Source organism: Phoenix dactylifera, chromosome 7 (assembly GCF_051530095.1).
Source record: "Phoenix dactylifera cultivar Ajwa chromosome 7, Ajwa_hap1_PhDact_Kaust_v1.1, whole genome shotgun sequence".
NCBI classification, from domain to species: Eukaryota; Viridiplantae; Streptophyta; class Magnoliopsida; order Arecales; family Arecaceae; genus Phoenix; species Phoenix dactylifera.
Genome location: NC_143196.1, coordinates 30681630 through 30706703, shown reverse-complemented (window position 1 = coordinate 30706703; position 25074 = coordinate 30681630). Strand labels below are relative to the sequence as shown.

At 40.6% G+C, this 25074-nt stretch overlaps 3 protein-coding genes across 3 annotated transcripts; 1 reads left to right on the top strand and 2 right to left on the bottom strand.

Moving 5' to 3' along the window:
* The first annotated feature begins 1319 nt into the window (after window positions 1–1319).
* LOC103705221 (Arabinanase/levansucrase/invertase) lies at window positions 1320–2851 on the top strand. The gene has a single exon (XM_008788859.5). The coding sequence runs from the start codon at window positions 1416–1418 to the stop codon at window positions 2661–2663; it is 1248 nt and encodes a 415-aa protein (XP_008787081.4). The 5' UTR covers window positions 1320–1415; the 3' UTR covers window positions 2664–2851.
* An 847-nt stretch (window positions 2852–3698) lies between these two features.
* Window positions 3699–10076, bottom strand: LOC103702774 (FKBP-like peptidyl-prolyl cis-trans isomerase family protein). Its single transcript, XM_008785336.5, has 5 exons — window positions 9942–10076; window positions 9283–9440; window positions 5709–5818; window positions 4279–4421; window positions 3699–4046 (listed from the first exon to the last, which is right to left on the bottom strand). The coding sequence occupies exons 1-5, from the start codon at window positions 10070–10072 to the stop codon at window positions 4004–4006; spliced, it is 585 nt and encodes a 194-aa protein (XP_008783558.2). The 5' UTR covers window positions 10073–10076; the 3' UTR covers window positions 3699–4003.
* A 5306-nt stretch (window positions 10077–15382) lies between these two features.
* LOC103702783 (transcription factor MYB106-like) lies at window positions 15383–18371 on the bottom strand. The gene is made up of 3 exons (XM_008785347.6): window positions 18010–18371; window positions 17764–17893; window positions 15383–16897 (listed from the first exon to the last, which is right to left on the bottom strand). Exons 1-3 carry the CDS (start codon window positions 18140–18142, stop codon window positions 15958–15960), a joined length of 1203 nt encoding a protein of 400 aa, XP_008783569.3. The 5' UTR covers window positions 18143–18371; the 3' UTR covers window positions 15383–15957.
* Window positions 18372–25074: the final 6703 nt, after the last annotated feature.

Genomic DNA, 25074 nt, shown 5'->3' with positions numbered 1-25074 from the left:
TTTTTGTGATTGATACTATACTGATTGTCAATACGGCCGTGCTATTGCAAACATATACATACAATATCTTTTATGTTTCTCTACTACGAAAGTGTATTAATAGTCACAGTTGGCGTCAGAAAAAAAAAATAAAATCGAGCTGCGCCTATCCCCATCTCCCACCATCCACAGCCGACTTCACTTGCATTGCTTATTCCCTTTATCCAACTGCTACGATATCTTGAACATCGGATGCACATGAACATGCTCAAGTGGAGAGACCTTTTTTGACTCTGGAGGATTGGGCTTGCTCAGAAGCAGGGGGTGGAGTGGCTCAAAATGTGGAGTCCACCTTCGAGCAATACCGTAATCCATTCCATCATTAAATTAAAACTTTGGAGCACTATCGAGTTTATGCGCTTCTATTTTTTTTTTCAAAAAAAAAAAATCGCTGCCGAGCCTTTGCATGAGATTCTGGTGCTGAGACCTTCCATGTCTTGAACGACTGCATACCTCTGTGCCTCTCACATCTCGATAGCACCGTCCAAGAAGGAACTCCAGAGGATTCATAATTATTCAACTACGTGCACAGTATGTGTCTCATACTAGTATGTAGAGAAGAAAAAAAAAAAGAAACATATTCGCTTGAAAGGTAGACCTCCAAGCATTTCAATTGCAAGTAGAAAAATTAATATGGTCACTTTTTTTTGGATGAGATTGGGAGCTCAAAGGATGCAATGCACAAGCACAACTTTGAGATGGTTCAATATGCAACATTTGTGAAAAGTATAAAGTTGTTCAAATTTTGCGAGCAAGAATGGTAAAACCACGGTCACGGCAGAGGTGTATTTCTTGTTTCGTAGCTTGAAAAATTTCCCGACTTTCATGGTGGAGAGTTGCAAGAAATACATTCAACCAGAAGGTCACATAATCTTATTTTAGCTAGTGTTGGGTAAATAGTATATATGTGCTTGAATGTATGGATGAATATGATCATCCATTAATTATTTCTTTAACTTTATCCCCACACTTCTATCATTTAAGCCTTGACATCCTTGTTAAGCTAAGAATCTAAATTCATTCAAATTCTATTACAAACACTACCATCAGCTCGTGGTCAGCTCAAACATACTCCGTCCACAAAAGTTATAAACTAGATCGCTCTGATAACTTTTCTTATAATTCACAATTTTATCTTAAAAAAAAATAACCGGAAGGTATTATTTAAGTTTTTTTTTTTGTTATGTTTATCCCAAATATGCTTTGCATTGTTTAAAGCGTCCTCAGAGAAGTGGTAGGGGTCATAGCCAGCTCATTCCATCCTTTTCAAATGGGCCCATTTGGGCCACTATTTTGCCCATCATACAATATCCACCCGAAGAGAACACCAGAAAGAATCTGGATCATTTCCTTCTCCCCCGCCCCGCTTGGAAGCAATGGCTGCCGCAGGGGCCGCAGCAGCATACCGTCCATCTCCCCTCATCAAAACTAATTCCTCAACTCTTTTCCATCACCCGACAAATTTCCCAAGAAAAACGTTCTCCATTCGCTGCTGCTCCCCAGAAAGAAATCTCGGCAGCCACAAGGCCCACAACCCGCCCAAGCTCGATCTCGACCATCCATCCATCAACCCCACCCCCCAGCCCCCCAGCCCAGCTTTCCAAAGCCCACCCTTCTCCTCCACCCCTCCCCCATCCTCCCGCGGCCAGGTGTTCGACGTTGGCCCCGCCAACTCCTGGGACGGCAACGATGTCGGCTCCCCGGTCGTCAAGCGGTTCGTCGGTGACGACGAGGAGCGGTGGCTCATGTGGTACCACGGCGGCGCCGACGGCAACTCCATTGGTTTGGCAGTCTCCAACAATGGGATCCACTGGGAGAGAGGGCCCGGCCGCGCCGACGCCGGCGACGACGTGGGCCAGGTCATGCGCCGGAGCGTCGACTGGTGGGCCTTCGACACCGAGAGCGTCCGGCCCTACGACGTCCTCATCATGTCCAGCGCCAAGCTCCAAGGTCCGGGCGCCGTCTACTGGCTCTACTACACGGGGTTCAGCCAGGAGAAGGTGGAGAATTCGAGCATGGCATGTGGCGAAGTTTTCAAGTCATTGCCGGGTCTGGCCATCAGCCAAGACGGCCGGCATTGGGCGAGGATCGAAGGCGAGCACCACAGCGGCGCACTCTTCGACGCCGGGGTGGCCGGAGAGTGGGATGCTCTGTTTGTAGCTGCACCCAAAGTAGTCTTCCATGGTCCCAGCGATCTTAGGATGTATTATCATTCATTTGATCCTGAATGTGGGCAATTCGCAATCGGCATTGCGAGGTCAAGGGATGGAATCAGGTGGGTGAAGCTCGGAAAGGTGCTCGGCGGCGGAGCTGATGGAGATTTCGATGAGGCCGGCACGAGGTACGGGCACGTCGTGAGGGATGAGAGACACGGAAGGTACCTCATGGCGTATGAAGGTGTTTGCAAAAATGGCAGAACGAGCATTGGGTTGGCTGCGTCGGGGGATGGGCTGAAGGAATGGAGGCGGTGCGGAGACCGGGCGGTGTTGGAACCATCCATGGAGGAGGATGGGTGGGATAGCAGAGGGGTGGGCGATCCATGCCTGGTTCAAATGGATAGAGAGGGCGAATGGAGACTGTATTATAGGGCTCGTTTGGTTCGCGGGAAGCATTTTTCTTCATAGGAATATGATTCCTGGAAAACAAATTCCTAGGAAGAGGATGCCTAGGAAAGTACTTTTGGCATGTTTGGTTGACCATGGGAAAGTGACAAATTTCCAAGGTGCTTATGTTTGGTTGGCCATCCACTTTCCTAGGAAAGTTATATATAATTCCTATTATGCCCTTAATAAAAATTAGGTTTTTAATGTCTCTTTAATGCTTCTTTAATGCTGAAAGGACTTTTTGGGAAAAAATAAAAATGGAGTGATTCCCGCCTCATGGGAAAGTAACTTTCCCATGTTTCTCATGGGAAAGACTTTCCCATGAAATGTGGGAATCACATTCCCATGGGAATATAACTTTCCCTTCTCTCTCCTTTGAAAACTCCAACCAAACAAGAGGCATCTCATTACTTTCCCGTTGACCACACTTTCCCCCCTTCTTTTCCCGCGAACCAAACGAGCCCATAGAGGCATTGGCAGGAATGGGAGGACAGGAATTGGAGTGGCTGTTTCTGAAGGGCCTGAACTTAGTTTCAAGAAATGGATGGGATTTCACATATAGAATGAGATGAATTTTTGGCATTTTGATATCAACTTTCTCATCCGTATGTTGCATTCAAATGGATTTGGCATTGACAAGCAATGGTTTGCTTTAATGGATTCACCTACAGAAGTTTTTGAAAGACGGATGACAGTTCTTCCATGCAAAAGTTAATGCTCAGTTGAATTCGACATACTTGTAATATTTGATAATACAAGAGCCTGCAGTATCCAGAGAGGAAGAAATAGGGCTGCAGATTGTTTGCAATAATGCTTACACCCCAAATTCTCTTTTGGTGGTCGCGCTTGTGTACCTGTTTATTTGAAATCCCTGCAGATCTATTCTCTATTCCAACCCTTATTCTGGGCTATTTCTTCAACCAAACATGCCAAAATAGCTTCAATCATATTTTATTACCATCAACTTATCTCTGTGCTAGTATTACCATCAACTTTATATTCTTTCCATAGAGATGCGGTATGATAATCTTAAGATCTGCTAAAATGATTTGAACATGACCAGAATCATTCTGCATTTATTCAAATATAAGTCTCTGACTAAACATCACAATATTCGTTATGATGTCTCTTCATTACCTACATTTCAAGTTTTACTCAGCTACCAACCAAACATGGAGTTAATCGCAAAGCATATTTCTTATAATTTAACAAGAAAATCTCTCCAAAAACGCACACAGCATTCATATTTAGGCCTCGTCTTATCTTTCCGCCAAGTCTTCGAGAATAACACAAGCTTTCCATTCACAAATGCTATTGTGATATCTGAACATAACTCTGGAGGATCATGACTGAAGATGCGATTAATTTTTCCTACCCTCGCACAGGATGATATGATATCCATGCCTGCAGTGTTTTTTCCATACAACAAGCGTCAGTCCAAGCAAAGTAAGAATTTAAACATCAGCATAATAATTAATAACTAATGACATGGCACAAAATCTTGATCATAGGATTTCTGATATATTGGACTTTGATTGAAAATCCAGTTCCAATCAGCGTCTTTGATAGACTGCTGAAAGCAATACATATCGAAGGTTGAACATGAAATATCATAAAAAGAAGTATGCAAACATACGTTGATTTGAATGGTGCACTGGTAGCTCCAACAGGTGTATTAAATGCGACTTCTTGAAAAGGACCAGCCATTTTCCCCCTAGGAAACCACCCGAGATCTCCACCTTTCTTTCCTGATGGGCATTCGGAGTACTCAGCCGCTATCTAAAATAGACATAGCCACTGAAACCTTAGTAATGCATAAAGCAAGAGATGGTGGTTTTTCACAAAAATATCGTGCTATGAATAGCTGCCATTTGCCAGGGTATCATGCAGAACAGACACAAATGGAAACACAAAGAATTTATCTTATTGTGCTTTAATATATAGGCACAAATGCATAACAGAGTACAGACACACATACTACACATTTACTTGGATAATATCTAAGTCTATGTAGGGTCTTAGATACTTCTTTCACCACTAAAATAAGAGTAATCTGCTTTATGTAGGGAATTTTCTCCCACCAAAAATTACAATAACTAATAATTCTACTCTAAGAAAATTTCTATTAAAAAAGAAATTATTTTAGTTTTGTTTTGCCATGGATAGAGAACAGGATTCCTCCAAGAGATGCCTTGATAAGTATCGTTCTAAGCATAGTTTCAGTTTACACCAAAGTTTAAACCTTTGATGAATTACTTGAGGAACACCAATAAACTTTTAGACCTATCCATGAAAATCCTCCAACAAGGATATGCACCATAGCTTTGAAGAGCCGGTGTTAGATTGAGAGCCACAAAAGAACTCTCCCAGCCACAAAAAATACCAATTTCCTGACTTATTGTGCTTGTAATTTAACTAAGCTCAATGAAAACTGAGGTCAATTTGGGTCATTTTTGAAATTTAATACTGATAGTCGATATAGATCAAAGACTTCAGTGCACTCAGAACTAGTCACATTGTATGACTTAACACAAGATTCATTTCAAGAGAGTAATACAGATAGCAAAGCCCAGTCAACATGATCGAAACTTTCAAAACCTGCCAAGTTTATCAAGCTTTTCGGAGATAGTACGAATTGATGAATCATTCAACCATGATTTAAACTAATTCCTCCTACCCATTCACTAGATGCAGACTTTCAAGACTAAAACAAATGAGATCAAGTAAAGCCATTTAGAAAACTTCAGGGTTCATCTCCAGGAATATGTAAGTAACTGCAATATCAATAATTAAAAACTTCTCTAATTCATTCCAAGCATCTAATTTTACAAATAATTAGAGCATCTGATACTAATGGATATTGAATAAAGGAAGAAACTAAGTGCACCAGAGTCTCTGAGAAGTGATAATAGAATACCCAGTCGAGAAAAGAAAAAGGGCATGCTGTAGGGAAAAAGAAGAAGAAGACAAAGAGTGAGAAAAAGGCAGATTCACACCACCAATCATCTTGATTAGTACACATTCATGAGAAATTTAAAACAAGTTCAATGGATGGCAAAAGTTTACTTTTGCAAATTCAGCAGGGGGGACCTTGTCTCCATTGTTCAGCCAACCATCCTGCAGCTTCTTGTATGCTTCATTGATCTTGCCTTGCTTTTCACATAAGACATGCCTTGCTGGAGGGAAAGAAATTGTTTAAATATTGGCAGCAAACTTCCAATGAGCAATAGTACAAAATTTGTTCATTGCTAACTAATCAGATCACAAGAGAGATTTATTCTGAGCTATAAGCCTATAAGCTTAATTTTCAAATGGAGCAAAGATGGCCGAAGGCACAATTAAGGTAGAAATTGACCTATTTCTTGAATTTGAGTGGTCCAAAGCATAATCATTACCATAAACAGGTATTAGGTGATGGTTCATAGTGTACTGTATCAAGAAACTACTGAGAATGATATAACAAGTATGCATCAAAACTGACTCATTTAGTACCATTGGCATCTATTTATTGCCCTGCAGTGCATTGTCATACTAATTTGCCACCAATGATAGCCATACATGTCTTATAAATTGATACAATTCAGCATATGGTCAAGCTGCAAAACTAACATTGCCATCCTAGACCATCTCGAAGTCCAATGATAGACAAAACAAGCATAGCATCAACTTCATATGGCAGTAGACATTATTTTGTATAATATCTGATGCATTGCATAAAGAACTGGAAAGTCATACTATTATATGCTCTATCATACCAGTAAATCCATGGTTCTTCCATGTATAGGCTTCATTAAATTCCCATCTTCCAGTGTTATCTTAAGCATTGTGCCATACTTTGTATGTTTTCCATTTTAATTCAACTCCACGATAGGCAGACATGAATTTGTCCCAAACTGTTAATCTTTTCTATTTCAGCAGGTGCATATAAACATAATCAATAACGCTATTCCAGCTAACTGAAACTTATTTTAATGTCATTTTAATGGGAAATGAGCTTTCTCATTAGCCAGCAAAATCTTCCATGTAAAAGCTAAAAGCTGAATGATGAGAAAGCATTCACAACTATATAACCAACTGGCAAATGTTAACCTCCTTTTATGATATTTATGGGCCTCAGATAACAGATTCAATCATCAGAGCAGACCAATGTGCTTATGGATAACCAAAACCATAAACATCAACCTTTCTCCCAACTCTATAAGCTGCCCAGCGTGCTTATGGACATAAAATTTTAATTGCAAGAAAAAAGGCATACATTCGGCAACAAAAGCTAAGCTGTGTAAACATATGGTCCTTTTACTTACTCAACCCTTCTGACAAATGTTATATATAAGTATTAGTATTCTAAATCTAAAGATTTTGATTGCAAATGAAATGGATTTTGTTTTATAACTTATTTAAAAAATATATAAGAAGCAAAATATATGTTTTGGAACTGTTATCACAGTTTTAAGCTCCTAGCTGCATGAAGCAGAGTCAGAAACTAGAGCCAGAATATCTACAGCGATGAGGGAACATGATGCGAAGAAGGAAAGAAGGATCTTTATATTAATTAGATCCTTTTTTAAATACAAAATGATTGCTATAACAAATTACTATATTATTGAGTGCAAGATTAAGTTCAAAGTTATGATTAAATAGCAAAGTTATCAAGGTAACAAGGCATCAGTGGCACAAGAAGTTATTATCTTATTATATGCAAAGCATTCTCATGGCAAACATGCATGTGCTACTTGCTACAAAAATGGTAGATATATGAATTCATGTTGAGAGTTATGAACATGGTCGGCAGAACCATCCTAAACCGCCCGGTTCGAAACTTCCCAAGCGTACTGGCGGCGGATTGGGACGATTCTGGCAACGAAAACGAGATCGGCGATGGAGAGGGATAAGAAGAAGAAAAAAGAGGAAGAGAGAGAGCGGAGGAGGGAGAGAGTGGGGGAGGAAGGAAGAGAGAGAAAGGTAGAGACCGGCCGGCAGAGGCTGGAGAGCCGCCATGTGGAGGAGGCGGAGGCCGAAGAGCCCCGGAAGAGGGGCTCCGCCTACAGTTCCTAATTTTGTTCGAAACAGGGGCCTAGAGGAGGCCCTTTTTTTCTAAATTAAAAAAAAAAAAAAGTGAAGTCGGCAATGGATTTGCCAACTTTCAATTAAAAATCACAAAAATAAAAGGGCCCTGCTCCGGGCACCTGTTTCAAACAAAACAGAGGATCGAAGGCAGAGATCCTCTGCCTCTTCCGCGCGGTGGCTCCCCAGCCCTCTGCTGGCCCTTTGCCAGCCTCCCCTTCTCTCTTTCTTTTCTACTCTTCCATTCTTCCTCTCCCTCGCCTCTTCTACGGTGTCGGTACAGGCACGACACGGCATGGCATGGACCCGTGCCGCCAAGCAACCAGTTCCGATACCATCACAGCAGACATTGGTTATGAATGTACAATTGATAATATATTTTGTGTTACCCTCTTACGGGAAATATGCCCCCTAGAGGGTTTTGCTTAAGAAACACAAGTTTGGTTGTTCGAACTAAGTCAAAGCTTCCTAACCCAGTGGTTGAGATATTGAGATTTCATTCCAATGGGGTGAGCATACAGAATTTCGATTTCCGTTCAAGCACCTAAACCACAAAAATTAATCAACTGAATATCAAATGGTGCTCCTTTTTCTGATTATTCTTCTGTAAGAGTTATAGGAAACCTTAAACTTATAGTCCTTAATACCTACAATAAGGAATACTTTTGATGGAAGCATTATGAGCAAATTAGAGATACACAAAATCATAAGCATTTCATAACAAAGTTTGAATAATTTATAATTGCACCCAAATATAGATATAGCAGAAGCAAAAACAAGAATCTTGAATGTTGCCATGAGTATTTTATTTGATTTGCATATTCGAATCAGTTTCCTCTGATGTTAAACGTTAGACAGAAGGAAAAGAGATCATCAAATAATACTGGAAGACCAAATATTCCAAACCTTACTCTTTTATATTGATTACATTTTTAACCTAAACCGTCGAGAAAAGGAGAGAAAAATATTGCAGAAGTCAGCATTTTTTAGAAAATAATCAAGAAGAAGGAAACAAGTTAGCATCCAGTTTGCCACCGAGGCTACTGTACAATAATAAACATATCTACTAAAACCTGAGGCATTGTGAGAAATCTCATTATGCTTCTGCCTAGCAAGGAAAGAAGCTGATGCTTATAAGAGTGAAAGCTTATAAAATTACATCATTCTTGACAAACAAAATCTCCAGGAACAAGCTAGTAAAGAGCTTAAACAAAAACTAGAAAATAACTGCCTACTACATGTATCATTTTTTTTTCCTTCGGAAATTTTGGTGGGAGCACCAGGAACACCCCAAGGTACAAATATAAAACTTCTATCCAACAGAAGAATGGCACAAGCACCAGGTTATACTATACAGGTAATTGCAAATTACATGCAAAAATACTCGCAAATGCATTGACTTGGGACAATCCTCAATATTCTCACCCTGAACAACCATACCTCTATCATGTGTATTCATGAGATTACTAGAATCTTGATTTCTCATGAACAAGACAAGCAAACCAAAATCTCAAGAGAGCATGAATAAAACACATAGTTAACCAGAGATTTGATGAACAGAAGGGGAGGAAACAACCTTTGACATAAGTGCAGGTACCAAGTCCATCTCCTGACTTGCCACCCTTCCCTTTACCCTTGGAAGCACTATCCTCTCCCCCAGCAGCAGCCTGCTTTCCCTTTCCTTTGCTCGACGGCTTCGAGTCCTTCCCCATCACCAACCAACCTATTAAATTTCTAGAAATACATAGAACCAGAGGGAACACAGTCAGCAGCCTGGCTTCAGCATACACCACCGGAGCTTAGAAAGCATGAATCCAAGGGATCTAATATGATTCATTAATTAAAAATCAGAGTTCAGACAAAGCATAAGAAATTAATAAACCGATACAATTTGTACTTGGGAGTGGACAGGGGTATGTGGATAGTTTCTTCTTCCTCTTTTTCCCTTTTTTCTTAATTATAAATTCTCTTTTATTCTTGCAAGGATAAAGAAATTATACTTCCAATCCAGAGCAAAAAAACCAGCAGGTATCAACAGAAATGACTAAATATAACAATAATAATACCAATATTATGAGAAATTAAAGGGAAAAGAAAAATTATATCTCCCGAAGACACCGTCGGATGCAAAAATCCAACCAAACCCAGGAGTAAAGAGAAAGCCACAATCTGGCTACTATTCTTTCTTAAAAGAAAATAAAAGAAAGAAGAAGGAGAGATAAAAAGAAGCCATACCCCTGGAAGCGATCAAAAGAGCTCCCAGCCGCCGGCGATGGAGGACTTCGGAGGGGAGAAGTAGAAGGGGAGCGCTGGGTGAATTGCTTTCGGCCTGGTCGTCGGTTTTGAAACGAAAAGCCACTAACCATGAGAAAAATTACAAATCATGCCCTCTGGCTACGTTATTGTTGGCGATTGGGCTTCTGGCCCACATGTGGTTGGGTGCCCACCAAACCGAAATGAGTCCAACTTGAGGCCTTCGAGAGAGCCTGTCATGGACCCTGTTGCGCTGCGAAGTGATTAGTTACGAAATTAGAGCCGAGCGGTATTGATCATGTTGGCGTTGCATACGAGGCTTTGAGGACCGATGGAAACGTGAGTCTTGATATCATATCAACCAACCACTTCACCATATATGCCCGAAATTGTTCAGGAATGGATGAGACTTTTGCTATGGAATTTCTTATGTGGCTTTAGACGAAGAAAATTTTTGTTGCGGATTTTCTTGCATATTAGGCTGTCAAGATTTAGATCTTGCTAAGGTTGTCATGGTTCTTTGTTTGTGCAGTAGGTTTGGAATCTGTATCTTTGAACTTTGATAAATAGATAAAAGAAAGCACAAACTTAGAGCCACATGGGAGGGCGTCTCTTATGCGATACGAGTGCTGGGCGCTGACCATATTGTTCTGGAGGGGAACTCAGTCATAGTGGTCAAGCGGATCTAGGATTCGGATCGTGCGGCTTGCAGGTTGCGCAACCGATACACGACATCCGTAGTCTTTTGAGGGAGTGCACCACCTATCTAGTTGCCTACGTCTGTCGAGAAGCAAATAGCGTGACGGTCTGGTTGGCATCCTTTGCGGCTCATCACTGGAGATTTTGTTCGGGACAATCACGTCTTAGTTCCGTCTTCTATGTATTCTCTTCTTCTTTCTGATTTTATGGCCTGCACCCATATCCTTTGTATGTGTGGGTCACCCATATTCTTTGCTTCACAGGCAAGACAAGGTTCTAAAAACACAATTACCCAAATATGGCCCGCCCCGCCACAACCAAAGCCTCATTGGAAAAGTGGTCATGGCAAGCCCATCCCATGCTTTCAAATGGGCCCAAGCTCGACCTCGACCATCCCACCCCCACGCCCCTACGGCAACTCCATTGGTTTGGCAGTCTCCAACAATGGGATCCACTGGGAGAGAGGCCTCGGCCGCGCCGACGCCGGCGACGACGTGGGCCAGGTCATGTGCCGCAGCGCGGACTGGTGGGCCTTCGACACCGAGAGCCAACTTAAGGTGGACGCCGTTGAGCGAGGGGGATCGAAGCCGCGAACCACAGTGGCGCACTCTTCGACATCGGGGTGGCCGGAAGAGTGGGATGCTCTGTTTGTAGCTGCACCCAAAGTAGTCTTCCATGGCGCAACGATCTCTGGATGCATTATCATTCATTTGATCCTGATTGTGGGCAATTCGCAATTAGAATTGCGAGGCCGAGGGATGGAATCGGGTGGTCGAAACTCGGAAAGATGCTCGGCAACAAAGCTGATGGAGATTTTGTGAGTATCCGTGCGGGCATATGTTTAGTCGCACCTAAGTTATTCGCTAAGGAGATCTTGAATATTTATATAGAAAAAAAAAACCTAAAAAATATCTTCCGGATAGTTTTTTTAGGTGAAATTCTAGATTGTTGTGAATGGTATCAGACCGAACTCGGCACATAGCCTATGTGGACTAAGAAATACTGCAACATAGATTTATAGAAGCTGACCACAAGCCTATTGTGCTCATAACGTAAAGATGGTAGGACGAGAATTCGACTGGCAGTGCCGACGGATGGTTTGAGGGAATGGAGATGGTGTGGAGATAGGGCGGTGCTGCGGTCGGATGGCAGATGGGTGGGCGATCCATGCCTGGCTCAAATGGGAGGGCAGGAATGGGAGGGGTTGTTTCTCAAGGCGCTGGACTTGCTAGTTTCAAGAAATGGATGGGATTTCATATATAAACTGAGATGAATTTTTGGCATTTTGACATCAAACTTTCACGTCAGTGTGTTGCATTCAAATGGACTTTGGCATTGACAGACTAAGCAATGGTTTGCTTTAATTGATTCACCTACACTAGGTTTTTGAAAGATGGATGACAGTTCTATGATCTAGTACATTAAAAGCTTGAATGATTACATGTTGGATTATCATTGGTACTATTTTATAATTTTCAAATTGAAAAAGGATACCCCCTTAATTTCCACATAAAAGGGGTTGTTTGCATTCATAACTTGAACGATCAACAATACATGTTCTGAATATTTTGGTTATAATGGTTATACTATGAATGTGATCTTATATGGAGCCTCAATGTTATTGCCATCATCTTCTACAGACGAGCTTCGCCTATATGACTACATGCGAAGAAGCACAGTTCAACATACTTAAGATCCTTCTCCTCTAACTTAAATCAGCACAACGAGGTCGAGAGTAACTGGCCTTCTAAATCGAATGAGGAGGATACAAGTACCATACTTTTGTTTAGATTAATTTCCACATCTTGGTATGATTGCTTGAACTAGATCTTTTAGCCATAAGACACTGTAGCAAATCTTACCAGGAGAGGAAGTCTTCCTATTTGATCTTTTGTCCAGGATAGCTATTTGTTCCAATCATTGCTGCGCTTGCGCCCTTTCCTTCTCGGACCACAACATCCATAACCGGAATCTCTTCATAAATTGCTCGGGGTTGGGTCATTTGTGCAAAGGAAAAAGAGGAGAGCTCAGCTTTGTCATAATATTGGAATTAACGAATGGCTTCCATAAAGTAGAAGTTTTACAGATTCACTGCATGTCAAGGCATTTATCCTAATATTCCAGTACAATTATTCTAGTACAACGAGATCCCGGTGTACAGACAAATACACTAGCTGTATAAATTTCGGTATTATTGATTGAACATGTAGAACAACATATGGTCCTCATAGGCAACAACTTGGTATCCATTACAAAATAAGACAATAAAAAGGAACATAACCATCAAAACTTTTGTACCCGACTAGTAACCTCTAGATAAGTAGGATCAATTATGCCAAAGCAAGAGTTGAATGCAAGAATATGATTTTTCTGTCCAACATGCAGATGTACAGGTTAAAATCCCTTACGTCCGTCCTTTCCTCCAAAATCAAGACAACATTTACTCTCTGAGGAACCCACATAACTCTAGCTTTTAGATGCACAAAGTTGGCCACAGTGCCAACTCTGGCGCAAGCACTTAAATGGTTCCCAGATGCGTGCAAGCAGCTTTTTACGTGGGTGTAAGATTCCACCAATTCACTGACTTGCTTACCGGGATTGGATCATTTAAGAGAACCCAAGGATGGAGGGGGCTGAGCCATAAATAATGCGATGGCGACTCATAACGATTCCGCGGGGGTCAATTGCCCCGTCCGTTCGTACGCAGAAAAGCGGAAAAAGAAAAAGTTTTTGCACCTTAAAGAAGGCGGCCCGGGCCAATGTGGGGTAGCCCTCAAGACCGGATATTAATGACCGTCATATGGGTTGTTCGTAAGGGGGAAATCAGTCAAACAGCCAAGTTTGCATGTAAATGAGAACATTCCCATGCTTGGTAAAAATTGGCAGCACGGCAAGTTCCGTAAGGCCTTTAACTATCAAAGCCAAAATAGAATTAAAAAAGAAACTCATCCAAATTAAACTTTCCTATAGACTATTCTTGTGGAGTTTGAAAGCACTACATGATCAAAAAAACTAGTTTATGGTTTCCATAAGCAGTCGCATAGAATTGGAGTCCTCTTCCGGGCTATTCTTTTTTCTTCGTCGTCACATCATAATGTTTGAACATCCTTGAAAAGTCATTCGCTGTACCCATATAATTTTTTTATATTTTATATGAGATTTATATTAATTATAAAGAATATATAGCGACATAAATGACTGTAGGTATGTTGATAGTGCCTCCACATATGCACATAATGTGCTCATGTGCCTACCGATGGCCTGACTTTTTTCCTTTAAATGAGTGGTTTGCTCATGGATGAGGTTTTGTATTGTTTTCTTTGTTTTTTTTTCAAATTATTTAATAGAGGCTATGATAAGGACAATTAATCTCAATGCAATTGACTGTATTCGTTGAATCCTTTATTCTTTCTAATAGATAGCAATATTTGATGTTAATCAATATATCAGTGTTAACATCATTGACCAAATCACATTTAGAGATTTATTAAGGTGAAATGTCGCCATACTATTGAGGTGGACTTTGTTATTGGATAATCTTTGCACATGAATAGAATATTGCGAATTTTAAGGCTTCTTTCTCCTAGGATAAATATTTGCCCTATAATAGGGTAGAAGGGAAGTAAGTTATGGTGAACACTACTTGATAATTAGAAGAACTTCTATTTTTAGATGGTAAGACTCTATAATGCTTTTTAATCATCGATAATACTTAAAAGTTTTAAAAATTATTTTATGACAAAAGGAAGGATAAGAGAGAGAGAGCAATTCAATTGATGCAATAATCATGACCACAGGTGTTATATTATGTGTAAGATTAAACAAAGCTTAGCGTGACAAAATGTGCTTGCATTATCAAGAGAAAAGGTATAGATCACGATAAGCATATATTTGCTACATGCAATTACTATATTGATGTAAAGAAAATCTTTTTGTTTTAAAGAAATATTCATGTAGAAAAACCCTATCTTGTCATTTTTAATATATGCCATATTTTCAAAACTCGCCTAACCAACTTGATATAATCTTGTAATTCGGTTGAATCTATTAAATTCGATTACACATGATGTTTGAAAACTAATATTTTAATATGATATCCTTGTAAGATTCCCATTCGACTTGACTCTACAAGGATACTTTGCTCCTCATAATTATGATGTTAGCGACAACAATACTCGATATTAAGTGTAAAGCCACTAGCACTGCAAGTCCTTTAGCCATATCATCCCTTACGTCCACTTCTTCCAATTCCTAACTCTAAGCAATGCCATAATTAACATAATTGATATGAAATGAATCTAAATTCAATCACATTTATGGTTTCAGAAAAATTGACCTCCTTGGATTACCTTATGTAAAAGTCAGAAAGTTGGTTCTAAGCAAAAATATTAAGTTATTAATTGCAACCTATTTTGACTGCATGTGCCTTATCAAAGCCATGCCTAAAGGTTCAATACTGGAATTGACGCCATAAAAGCTCTGTACAGATATTGAGTTTTGTCGTTTATCATTGTGCTTAGACAATGAGGATAGCTCTCTTCCACTTCAGCAAGCTAGTTTTACCATTCTATCAACACAAGATCGAGATTCATCAAGCGCATAGAAAAAGTTCTAGAGAAAAACAAACGTACAATAAATAGATAAAACAAAATTATTAGTGGCTGATCAGTCTGATGGAGTAAGATGGACTTCTGAGGCCTAGGTGCCTAGAACATTTAGGAATATTTTGTTTTCTGACCTTCTTGATTATATTCACAATAGAGTGGCACGAAAAAAAATCATGAAAACCTTACATTCCTTGCTTGTTTTAAGATGCAAACTGAAGATTTCCGTGGACTTACGGAACCAATCCACAATAATACAGTACAGTCATTGAATGCACCATTCCCAACAAGTTTCTTACACAAAATGACACACCAAAACAAACTACTAATGACCATGGCAAATACTAATACTGTCACAATTCTCAGTCTTATTACTCATAAACATTCAGTTCCCCTGGAGCAAAAGCCAACATCACAACAACCAGCACAACCAATTGGGCTCATTATTCTTTCTTCTTACTCTGCCCATGCATTAGCTTTGGATCGAGAGAGAAATTTCTACCGTTCTGAGTTGACTCGGACCAGAAGCACACGAACCAAACCGAGTTGACGGAGTGGTTCAGAGCCAAACGGCTAGTTTGTAGAGAAGAGAAAAACTCGCTTTGAACGATGGTAGTAGAAATGGAGGGAGAGAGAGAGAGAGGACTGGAAGAAAGTCTTGCTTCCCAGTCCAATTCTAGTCGATAGCACCATTTCTAGAAAACGGGCGGCGAACTCGAGGGGGATGTCGAGTTCACCAACTTGAGAATGCTGTTCCAATAGTTCTTGTTCTCCTCCCCCTCCTTCCCCTCCTCTTCCACACAGCTTCCACCCTCCAAGTTGTCAGAATCTCCACGCCCATCCGAAGAATTCCGGTCATCGGAGCTATCCAGCAGCATCCCGGTGAACCCTGCTCCGAATTCCCCACCGGAGGACCCGGTCCCGATGCTCGATGACTCCGGAAGCCACGACGAGGACTCCCCACCAAAGACCGACGTCGTCTCCATCGAAAAGCTAGCAAAGCTATCAATCCTGTGATCTTTGATCTCCAACATTCGAAGTGGCTGCTTCTCAAAGCACTTCCACTCCAAGTCTTGCTCTTCTTCCAGCTCCCGAGCTGCTCCTTGACGACACACTGTGGAACTGCCATCCAGCAGCCCGCCGCCGCTCGTGATCGGCAGGACGTTCTCCGAGAAGCTCGAGGTCGATGTTGGCGACTCGAGATCGATCCTTCCACCTGGGTTTACAGTGGTTGGTTTGGCGGACCAGACCCCTTGCCATGCTCGGAGGACATCGAGACTACCGGGAGGGGGAGGCGCCGGGGAGACCACCGACGTGTTGCCTGGTGGCGCAGGGGGCAGTGGAGGGGCAGAGGAGGAGGGTGACTGCGGTTGGAACTGTGCCGCGGCGCGGAGTTTGGACTCCCGGACGAGGCGGGCCTCTGCTTCGAGGCGGGCGCTCTCCCACTGGGCCATGTGGCTGAGGTTGGCGGAGCTCTTGGCCTGGCCATCGCCGGAGCTCAGGGCGTCGCTCTTGGGCTTGTGGGTCACCGGATCGATGCCCATCTTGGCCAGCCGCTTCTTGAGGTGTGTGTTCCAGTAGTTCTTGATCTCGTTGTCGGTTCGCTTGGGTAGATGGGTGGCTATTGCAGACCACCTGAAACAGAGAAGGGAAGTCCTGAGATAAGCCATAATTCGAACCCCTTCGCATAAATTCTATATGTTTTCTTACCAAATAAATTAACCACAAGTCTTGCATGCGATGCACAAAAGATTATTGCAGTGTGGAAGCCCCAAAAGAAGCCAAAGATCTTTTCAGGAAAATGAGCTTAATTAAAGAACATGGGATCAGAGAAAGTATATTTACTAATGGATGAAAAAAGGGGATCTCTTGCCTGTCCTTCAAATATCACGGATAAGACATTGTGCTAGCTTTTGACCAAGAGCAACTATTAGCCTTACAGAGATCTGAGTCATAGAGATGAAAGAGATCAAAAGATTTGAGGCAAGCAGCAGGGGTAATTGAGCTTTTGATTCTTGAAACTTCGACACAGAGACATCAAGACAGTTTTTTACCGATGAAAACAGACATCAAAACATACAGCAACATATTTGCCAAAATAGTAAAATGTTTCTTTCTAAAGCCGAAATAACACAATTGGGTGCCATATATGTCTCTTTGTTCTCTTAAAGAAAGACACAATTCAATGTGCACTTCAGTAAAAAAAATAAAAATAAAAATAAAAATGCATTCAAACTCCTACGAATGAACTTTTAAAAGAGACAACTGCTGTTTAGAAAAAGAAAAGAAAGAAAGAAAAGAAGATGCAATTGGTGCTATTTTAGTAACAAATCATCTTGATCTTACCTCAAAGAAAGTAACAATCATCTTGATCTTTACATGTTTGTTTGCAGCTTAAACTGATACAGAATGTGTGCTACTACATAAAGATTTGTTAGAAGGGATGCGAGCAAACTAAACATGCTGGTGTCGCAGGCAAGATACTAGCAGCCATAAATCACCTGTTTCCAAGTAGAGCATGAAGTTGAATGATGGTCTGCTCTTCCTGCAAACTGAACTTCCCCCTCTTGATATCAGGCCTCAGATAGTTTGTCCACCTCAACCTACAACTCTTCCCACACCTCTGCAGTCCTGCCATGTAGAAAAAAGAGAAGTAAATCAACTCAAATCGATTGCACTCATCAACCGGTAGCTTTGTATATATGGATATCACATCCACAAGAAACGCCTCCAGAGAGGGTGCCAACCAGCTTTCGCAGGCAATGCTCGCCAGCTCCCGTGGCCGTGCTCCTCGATGTAGGCCAGGAGCTTCTGGTCCTCCTCCGGCGTCCATGGCCCTTTCTTCAGGCCCACCTTTTCGCAGCATGGCGATCGCCCCATCGCAGATCCTCCTCACCTACAAGGAATTAAGAAGGAGATGCTCTCGAGGTCTTTAGAGACCTTCTAACTCCACAGCAGCGGCACGCAAGGAGAAGAAGAGATTCCAGTGAGCCTTTTTTGAGCTTGTGTGTGAGATGTACAATGGCAGAGAGAGTGACCTCGGAGTGAAGGATAAATAGAGAGAGAGAGAAAGAGAGAGAGAGAGAGGGGCAAGAAGAAAGAAAGGTCAACAGCATAAATGGCATAGATATAAATTTTGTGGAGGTGCCGAGACCAAGCTGCCCCACCGGTTGTTAGCGGGCCAAGTACCACCAGCCAGGGGCCCAGGGCTGCCGCCCGCTACAGTTCCAGGGGCAGCATCGGCAATAAAAGTTCATCAGGTGGGCCAAGCCCATCAACTCTAATCACTCGGTGAGGGCCATGATTGGGCCCTACCCTAACTTAACCATCCAGATTCTTCTAATCCGTCCGTTCGAATTGTGTCACGGACCACGGACCCAATGATCTCTAGGGTTTCTTAGATTAAGACAGCTTCAGACCAGAGGATCAACTGAAGAGATATTCAACTCCGATGGTGTTTCGCAAATCGATGATCGCGACGACATGTTTGATGGTGCACTAGTGAAGTATTCCAATAAGTCCCAGTGATTCAGATGACGACGGTGTGCTTTGATTTTGTTTTATTGCATGATGGAAGTTGACATACAACTGAATGGAGGATCTGATCGGTATGTGAAGATGATCGAATTGAACTAATGTATCGGGCTGTTTTTGGAGATTGGCAGAATTGGTCATCCTTCCTAAGATGGAAGGCATGGTGGGGTTAGAGGCGTTGAATTTGGCTGAATTGTTACTAGGGTGATATCCATTAATTCTTCTTATTCGAATAACTAACATCTGCACAGGCAACTTGACATAGACTAATTTGCCTATGCTGCAATACGAATTAGCAAAGTCCTGTTTTTATTCATCAATTATACACGGTGTACCTTTTTTCAAATGTTGTTTCCATAAAGAAAATATTCTCTCTCATGGGTGACATCCATTAATTCTTCTTATGCAGTCATCCATGATTCTATAATAGAATGAGCCAACTATTTGTAACTTAGCTGGTTGGCATGTATCTTCACTAGAGAATAGTCAATACGAGTCCTTATAGCGGCATCCACATCATATATCTCAATCAATAATATAAATAAATGAATAACTTCTAACTTGATCATACAGCGAGGATGTAATGGCAATATAAAAAATTCTAAGGGCAAGCATATGGTTGCTAGCATTTATCATAAGATAGAGGAAGGCATGAAATAGGACAAATGCGAATACTCTATGCAGTCCTTTTTCTGATGTTTTTTCTTTATTTTTGATGTAGGAATGCAAGCCGGGCCCAAGATCATCCATATTTCTTCAAGAGGGCGACACTGGGGGCGCCTTCCTTAACTGCCCATCATCCGTTTGGCCAGCTCCCTCTTCTGCACCCTCTCTCTCTTTCTCTCTAAAGCTATGAACTATTGGTGCTATGCGGTTCCATTACCAAAATGGAAGAAGTCTCAAAGATGATTTGCTGTGTTATTGTGTTGTTAATTAGTTGCCCTTTTAAGACACAATTACTCTAAATACTGTCGCTAATTTATTTGCTGAGAAATAAAGATGCATGGAGGCAAAGAAAGAAGGTATGATGTTCGTAGGATTTTGCTCATCTGTCATAATTTAAAGTCTAATGCCGTCTCAAGAATTTGGTGAGATGATTTGATTAGTTTTATCACTGGGAACAATTTGGTTATAGATTGTGTTCCTTTAGTATGTGCGGATTCCTTTCCTTTAGTTACTAAGAATATATTAACAAACTGATTCTTTTAATTTAAGCAATAAAAATGAGGAATCAGACAATCATTTTGTAGAAAAAAGTAAGTGAATTGTCCATGTCAAGCATCAAAAAAAATACCTCCATGAGTGCAGAACCTCTAAGGGAAGAAAGGTGCGACTACTAGGATATATAACTCTCTTTGTGAACATTGGAAATCTTATCTGCTAAGTAAAAGACCAAGTAAGATCTCTTTTACTGGACAAAGAAAGATGATTTGGACCCCTAAGGAAAATGAAGACCACCGATGACACATGATGAGAGTGATGGCTAACTGCACCATGAGCCATTTAATGCTAGAGCCATTATATTCTTCCTTTACACCGGTTAAGGGTGCTAACACCAAAGAACTTTGAACAAACCAAGCAAAATTTGTAAAAGGAGGAGAGGGGAAAACCTATGTATCTTTCTGTAATTCCTTGGTCCTCCTTAAAGGGACCTTAGATTAGGAGGGCTTTCTTATACATAAAATACTATAAACAAGCTGACGATTTTTGGATCATTATCACTTGGAAAGAGTCAACGTTAGCCTTTGCGCAAATTCACTGGGCCAAGCTAAAGCACACTTTAACTAGCCATACAAAAGTTAGAGAATTGTGTGAGCTTGATTACTTAGTTTGAAATTCTTTAGGACCCGTTCTTTAGTGGGTGAATATCATAGGGAAGTTGGTCAACTTTTTCTTTGACCCACTTACCCATATTATTATGCTTTAGATGGATAAGTTATTTTTCCTTGGATAGCATTTACCTATAAAATGGAAGAAAAATTTTACTCATCTAAAAGATGGATAAGTCATTTTTTCATCAACCAAAAAATAATTATTTTATTTTGTTCCAAAAATACGCCTAACCCTTATAATAAGAATATAATAATATAATCACCATAATATAATATAATATATTATCTATATATATTTCATATTAGTAATTTATCCAAGAAAGTAGTAATGCAAAAGATCAGGGTAATAGATTCAGAAGTAATTTCTCAATATATAAAAGAACATCGGTAAATTATTTGTTTGTGTAAATGTTCTATGGGAAATACTTACTTCAAGAAAATACACATTTTTTGATAAGTTTTTAAGCCTCCAAAGAATGAGCTTTTAACTTCTCAAGAGCAGAATAGAACTATTATCTCCAAGCAAGTAATCAGGTTTCCTTAATTATGTTTATAGGCTATCCCTTTCACAATGCAACTTTGATCCAAGGACCAAGCTACCATCCTCCTCTTTTGACGCTTAATCATGGCCATCAAGCACCAACACGAATTAAAAATCTTAGGTAGAACTTAACATTCAAACGAAACAAACCTACCAACAAGTACTGACCATTGGCATGCCCTCCTCATAAAGGTGCCCTAAAATGACACATACGTGCTACTTAAGTGTTTCCCGGGAGAAAGATATTGGACCAAAGTCTAACTCAGTTCATTAAGGTAACGAAAAGAATGACAGCAAAACTATGTCAAGAGGTAGGGCACTAAGTGCCCTACAACAACAAAGCTATTTTAAAGAAAATAGCAATCGATCGGACATTGGAGGGTGGGGAGTCACACTAGTGGATTTGCATCATAATGTGCAATGGATAAGATTTTTTTTTCCTGACTGTAAGATAAGATTATTTTGAAACGGACTAAAACACTAGCTCATGTTGATCATAGAGTTGATGAAAGTTGATTATATTTATAGGATTTCCCACTTTTCTTGGTGCTTGGATATATACATGCATGAGACCTCCAGATCAAGACCCCCATTTACTTTGGGTGATGGAAGACCAAAATGAGACATGGTCATCCCACGTTTATTATTGTGGTTAAGGCACGGATCCGGATACGAAACGGATAGAAAAATTTGTAGGCTTTTTGCACGGTTTTAACATGGCAATATGGCATTCCAGGGCTCGAAGCTTGGTAGGGCAACCCGTCCTTAAATTTGGTATTAAATGGCATTGTGAAGGACCATCCTTAAAAATTTGGACGGGTTTTAGAAGGACCACCTTGCTCCAAGTTTTACGTAGTAGTTAAGAATGACGGTGGCCTTGTCCTAAAAGGACGCTCAAAATTGATACGTGGCGGTCCCCTATTTTCTTCCAGTCAAATTCAAACAACTAATTCATGAGTGGGTAAACCTACTACGTAAAGGAGCCCAAACTCTAGCTATTCATCCCAAGAAAATTTATATAGCTGTTAGCTATAGACAAGGGTCTTGAAATTAGCCTCCCTCCCCGGAGCGAATAGAACAACTTGTCTGTAGTAATAACCTGTCCTTTTTTTATATAGCAAAGCATGTTTTAATACCAATCAAACAAACATTTTCATTAAATTCATTTCTTTTTATTTTTGAATGAATTCATTTTAGTAAAACTTGACAACTTGTCAGCAAATTACAGGAAGCTTGTTGTGTTGGAGATGGTTGTAAACTTGATGAAGCTTGCCGTATTTGAGATCGATGGTTGTACGTGAAGGTAGGGTAATTTGCCATCTATTATTCTTCGAGATAATCAAAACCTCATGCATGAGTTGACATGATTGAAATGAGGAGGAGAAAACACAAACAGTGTGGGGAATCCTTCAAATGGCTCGAATTCTCGGTCAGTCATGTCCTCGGTAACTCGTCAACATGCTGCCACAGCATGGATAGACTTTTTTTTCAGTCGGAACTGGAGGCATGGGATGGTACTCTTTATGAATGCTGACACGCTTCCAGTTTTAAGCTTCGTCAACCATCTACTGCCAATCCTCTTCATTTGGATACACTAGAGGACCTATCCCGGCATTTCTAAAAGTTTTAACGACGCTTTAGAGCGTCGTTGTTTCTGGAGATTTACCAACGCCAGAAGAAAGCGTCGGCAAAGGTTGGCGCTAAGCCAAAATTTACCGACGCTTTCTCCTAGCATCGAAAAAAGACAGTCGGCAAAATCCAAATTTGTTGTAGTGGTATAATGACTATTGCTCTGACTGCCAATTTAAAAATAAATAAAAAAGTTTCACAAGTACAAAATATTTGAAGTTTCAACCATCTACTAACTCGTGAGGATCCATAGGGATGTGTATCTAGTCCTACATGTAAAATATATTGGATAAATCTTGAGTACTTATATAGAGTCAAAAATTTTAAAATAATACATTATAGCTAGCTTTTTGTTACATGACTTATATTTTCTTTGAGCAATATCATGATGAACCTGTAGGAGATCTTCTTGGGGCAGCATGGCTTGGAACTAAAATTAAGTAGGGGAAGAGACTCCATTAACCCTGCCATCTAACAAAAGGGCTAACTAAAGGTCCTTTATAGCTAACTTGCAAGGCTCCATATGGACGTGTATATAGTCCTATATAGAAAATATATCGAATATATCTTGGATACTTATATAAGGTTAAGAATTCCATAATAACGTACACCTTATGGCCAGCTTTTTTCAAAAGATATAACTTATATTTTCTTTTAGCAATATCAAGGTGAACTTGTGGGAGATCTTTTTGGGGGCAGACTGAAATTTAGTAGAGGAAGAGGCACCATGTTATTTAGATTCTTTAGTCTTGTATAAGTATCTAAGATCTATTTATTAGTCACTGCTCCATAGACCGGCACCCTTACCTACTGTAGTACAGATAGTCCCTATCTAATTTTAATTTATAATGAGACTTCTGTACTACAATGGCACGGCTTGAGGGAAAGGTACAATGAGAGAGTTGCATATAATTAATTAATATAGCATCCCTGTAACTGGTCTGCATGAGACTTCTTTTCTACTATAACCGTCTGTCTGGATCAGGTAATAAATAACTAAATGTGGTGGTCGAAAAGGTCGAGGGTTAGCAAATCTAGCTATAGCCCTGATGCACTTCCCTCCTCAATTTGGAAGAGCGATGGAAATTCCAATGAGGCCGTGGTCTATTTTTTCTTTGAAATAAAGAAGAAAAAGGAAGAGGTGGCACAGCAGAAGATCATGCTAGTACACAGTATTGATGCCTACCTACATCAAAAAAAAAAAAAAAAAAATCCTTGGTCGCAAGGTTTACTTGGGCACAACTTCGCATTTATTACTGGAAATAAGATTCAATGAGAGGTTGCCTGACTTTAGACAAGTCAGTGAAGCATGCACTGTTGTTGCATGTGTCATGTGTGTTTGAGCTTTCATCACTAATTGCAATGCATGGCTCTTTTCAAGAAATAAAAGTTGAAGAGGCTTACCTCCATTATAATGTCAGCATGCTTGCTTATTCCGGAGTGGATCTTGTAGCCATACAATTCTCGTCAGGGTGTCCTCGATCGAATATTTCGAGCACCGGATAAATTTCAATGGTGAATTTCTGGGTAGTGCAGTTTAGGTTATGGTTTTCCACTTCAGCATTTTCCTTTCCTACAAGTAATATATTCTTGCGAAAAAAACAAAAACCAAAAAAACAAAAGTATATGATTCTCATGCGAGCACGTAGGATTATTGAAACAGAAGAGCACTGTGGGCAGTGCAACAGCAAGAACTCTTTATCACGCATCATGACAAGCGATCTATGAGTGGAGGAATGGAGTAGCTCATGGCCCCTCCAATGAAACATATCCATGGAGGTGGGGTGTGGGAATAACTATGCCTTGGCATTGGCATTCCAAGTTATGATCGCGATCGAGCAGTTGAAGGAAACATTTACAGAAGACCAGCCCATGCAGTTCGCCGAGCCAGCTGTGTGTGTCTGTGGGGGAGCTTTCAGAGTTCCGAGGTCCCCTCAGGCCTGCAGCAGTACTGGGTTTGCCTTGTCCTTACGGTGCTATAACAATACTCCCACGTGAGTCCAATCTAAATCCTGATCTCTACAAGAGATGAAAGATTTGATGCAGATCTAAATTTAATGCAGAGAAAGATAGCGGACTCTCCAAAAAATCTTGGAACCCATCATCCGCATCTCTTCGCGATCCGGATCATACTGGGCAGCGAGTGGTCGGATACATAAAAAAAACTTTGTTCCTTAATTTGAGAAAAACATACCTGAAGCTTCTAGTCTCCTACAATGGCATCCTTGATTCTGTGACAAAGTCATAAACTGGAAAGAAGATTGCACCCTTTTCTT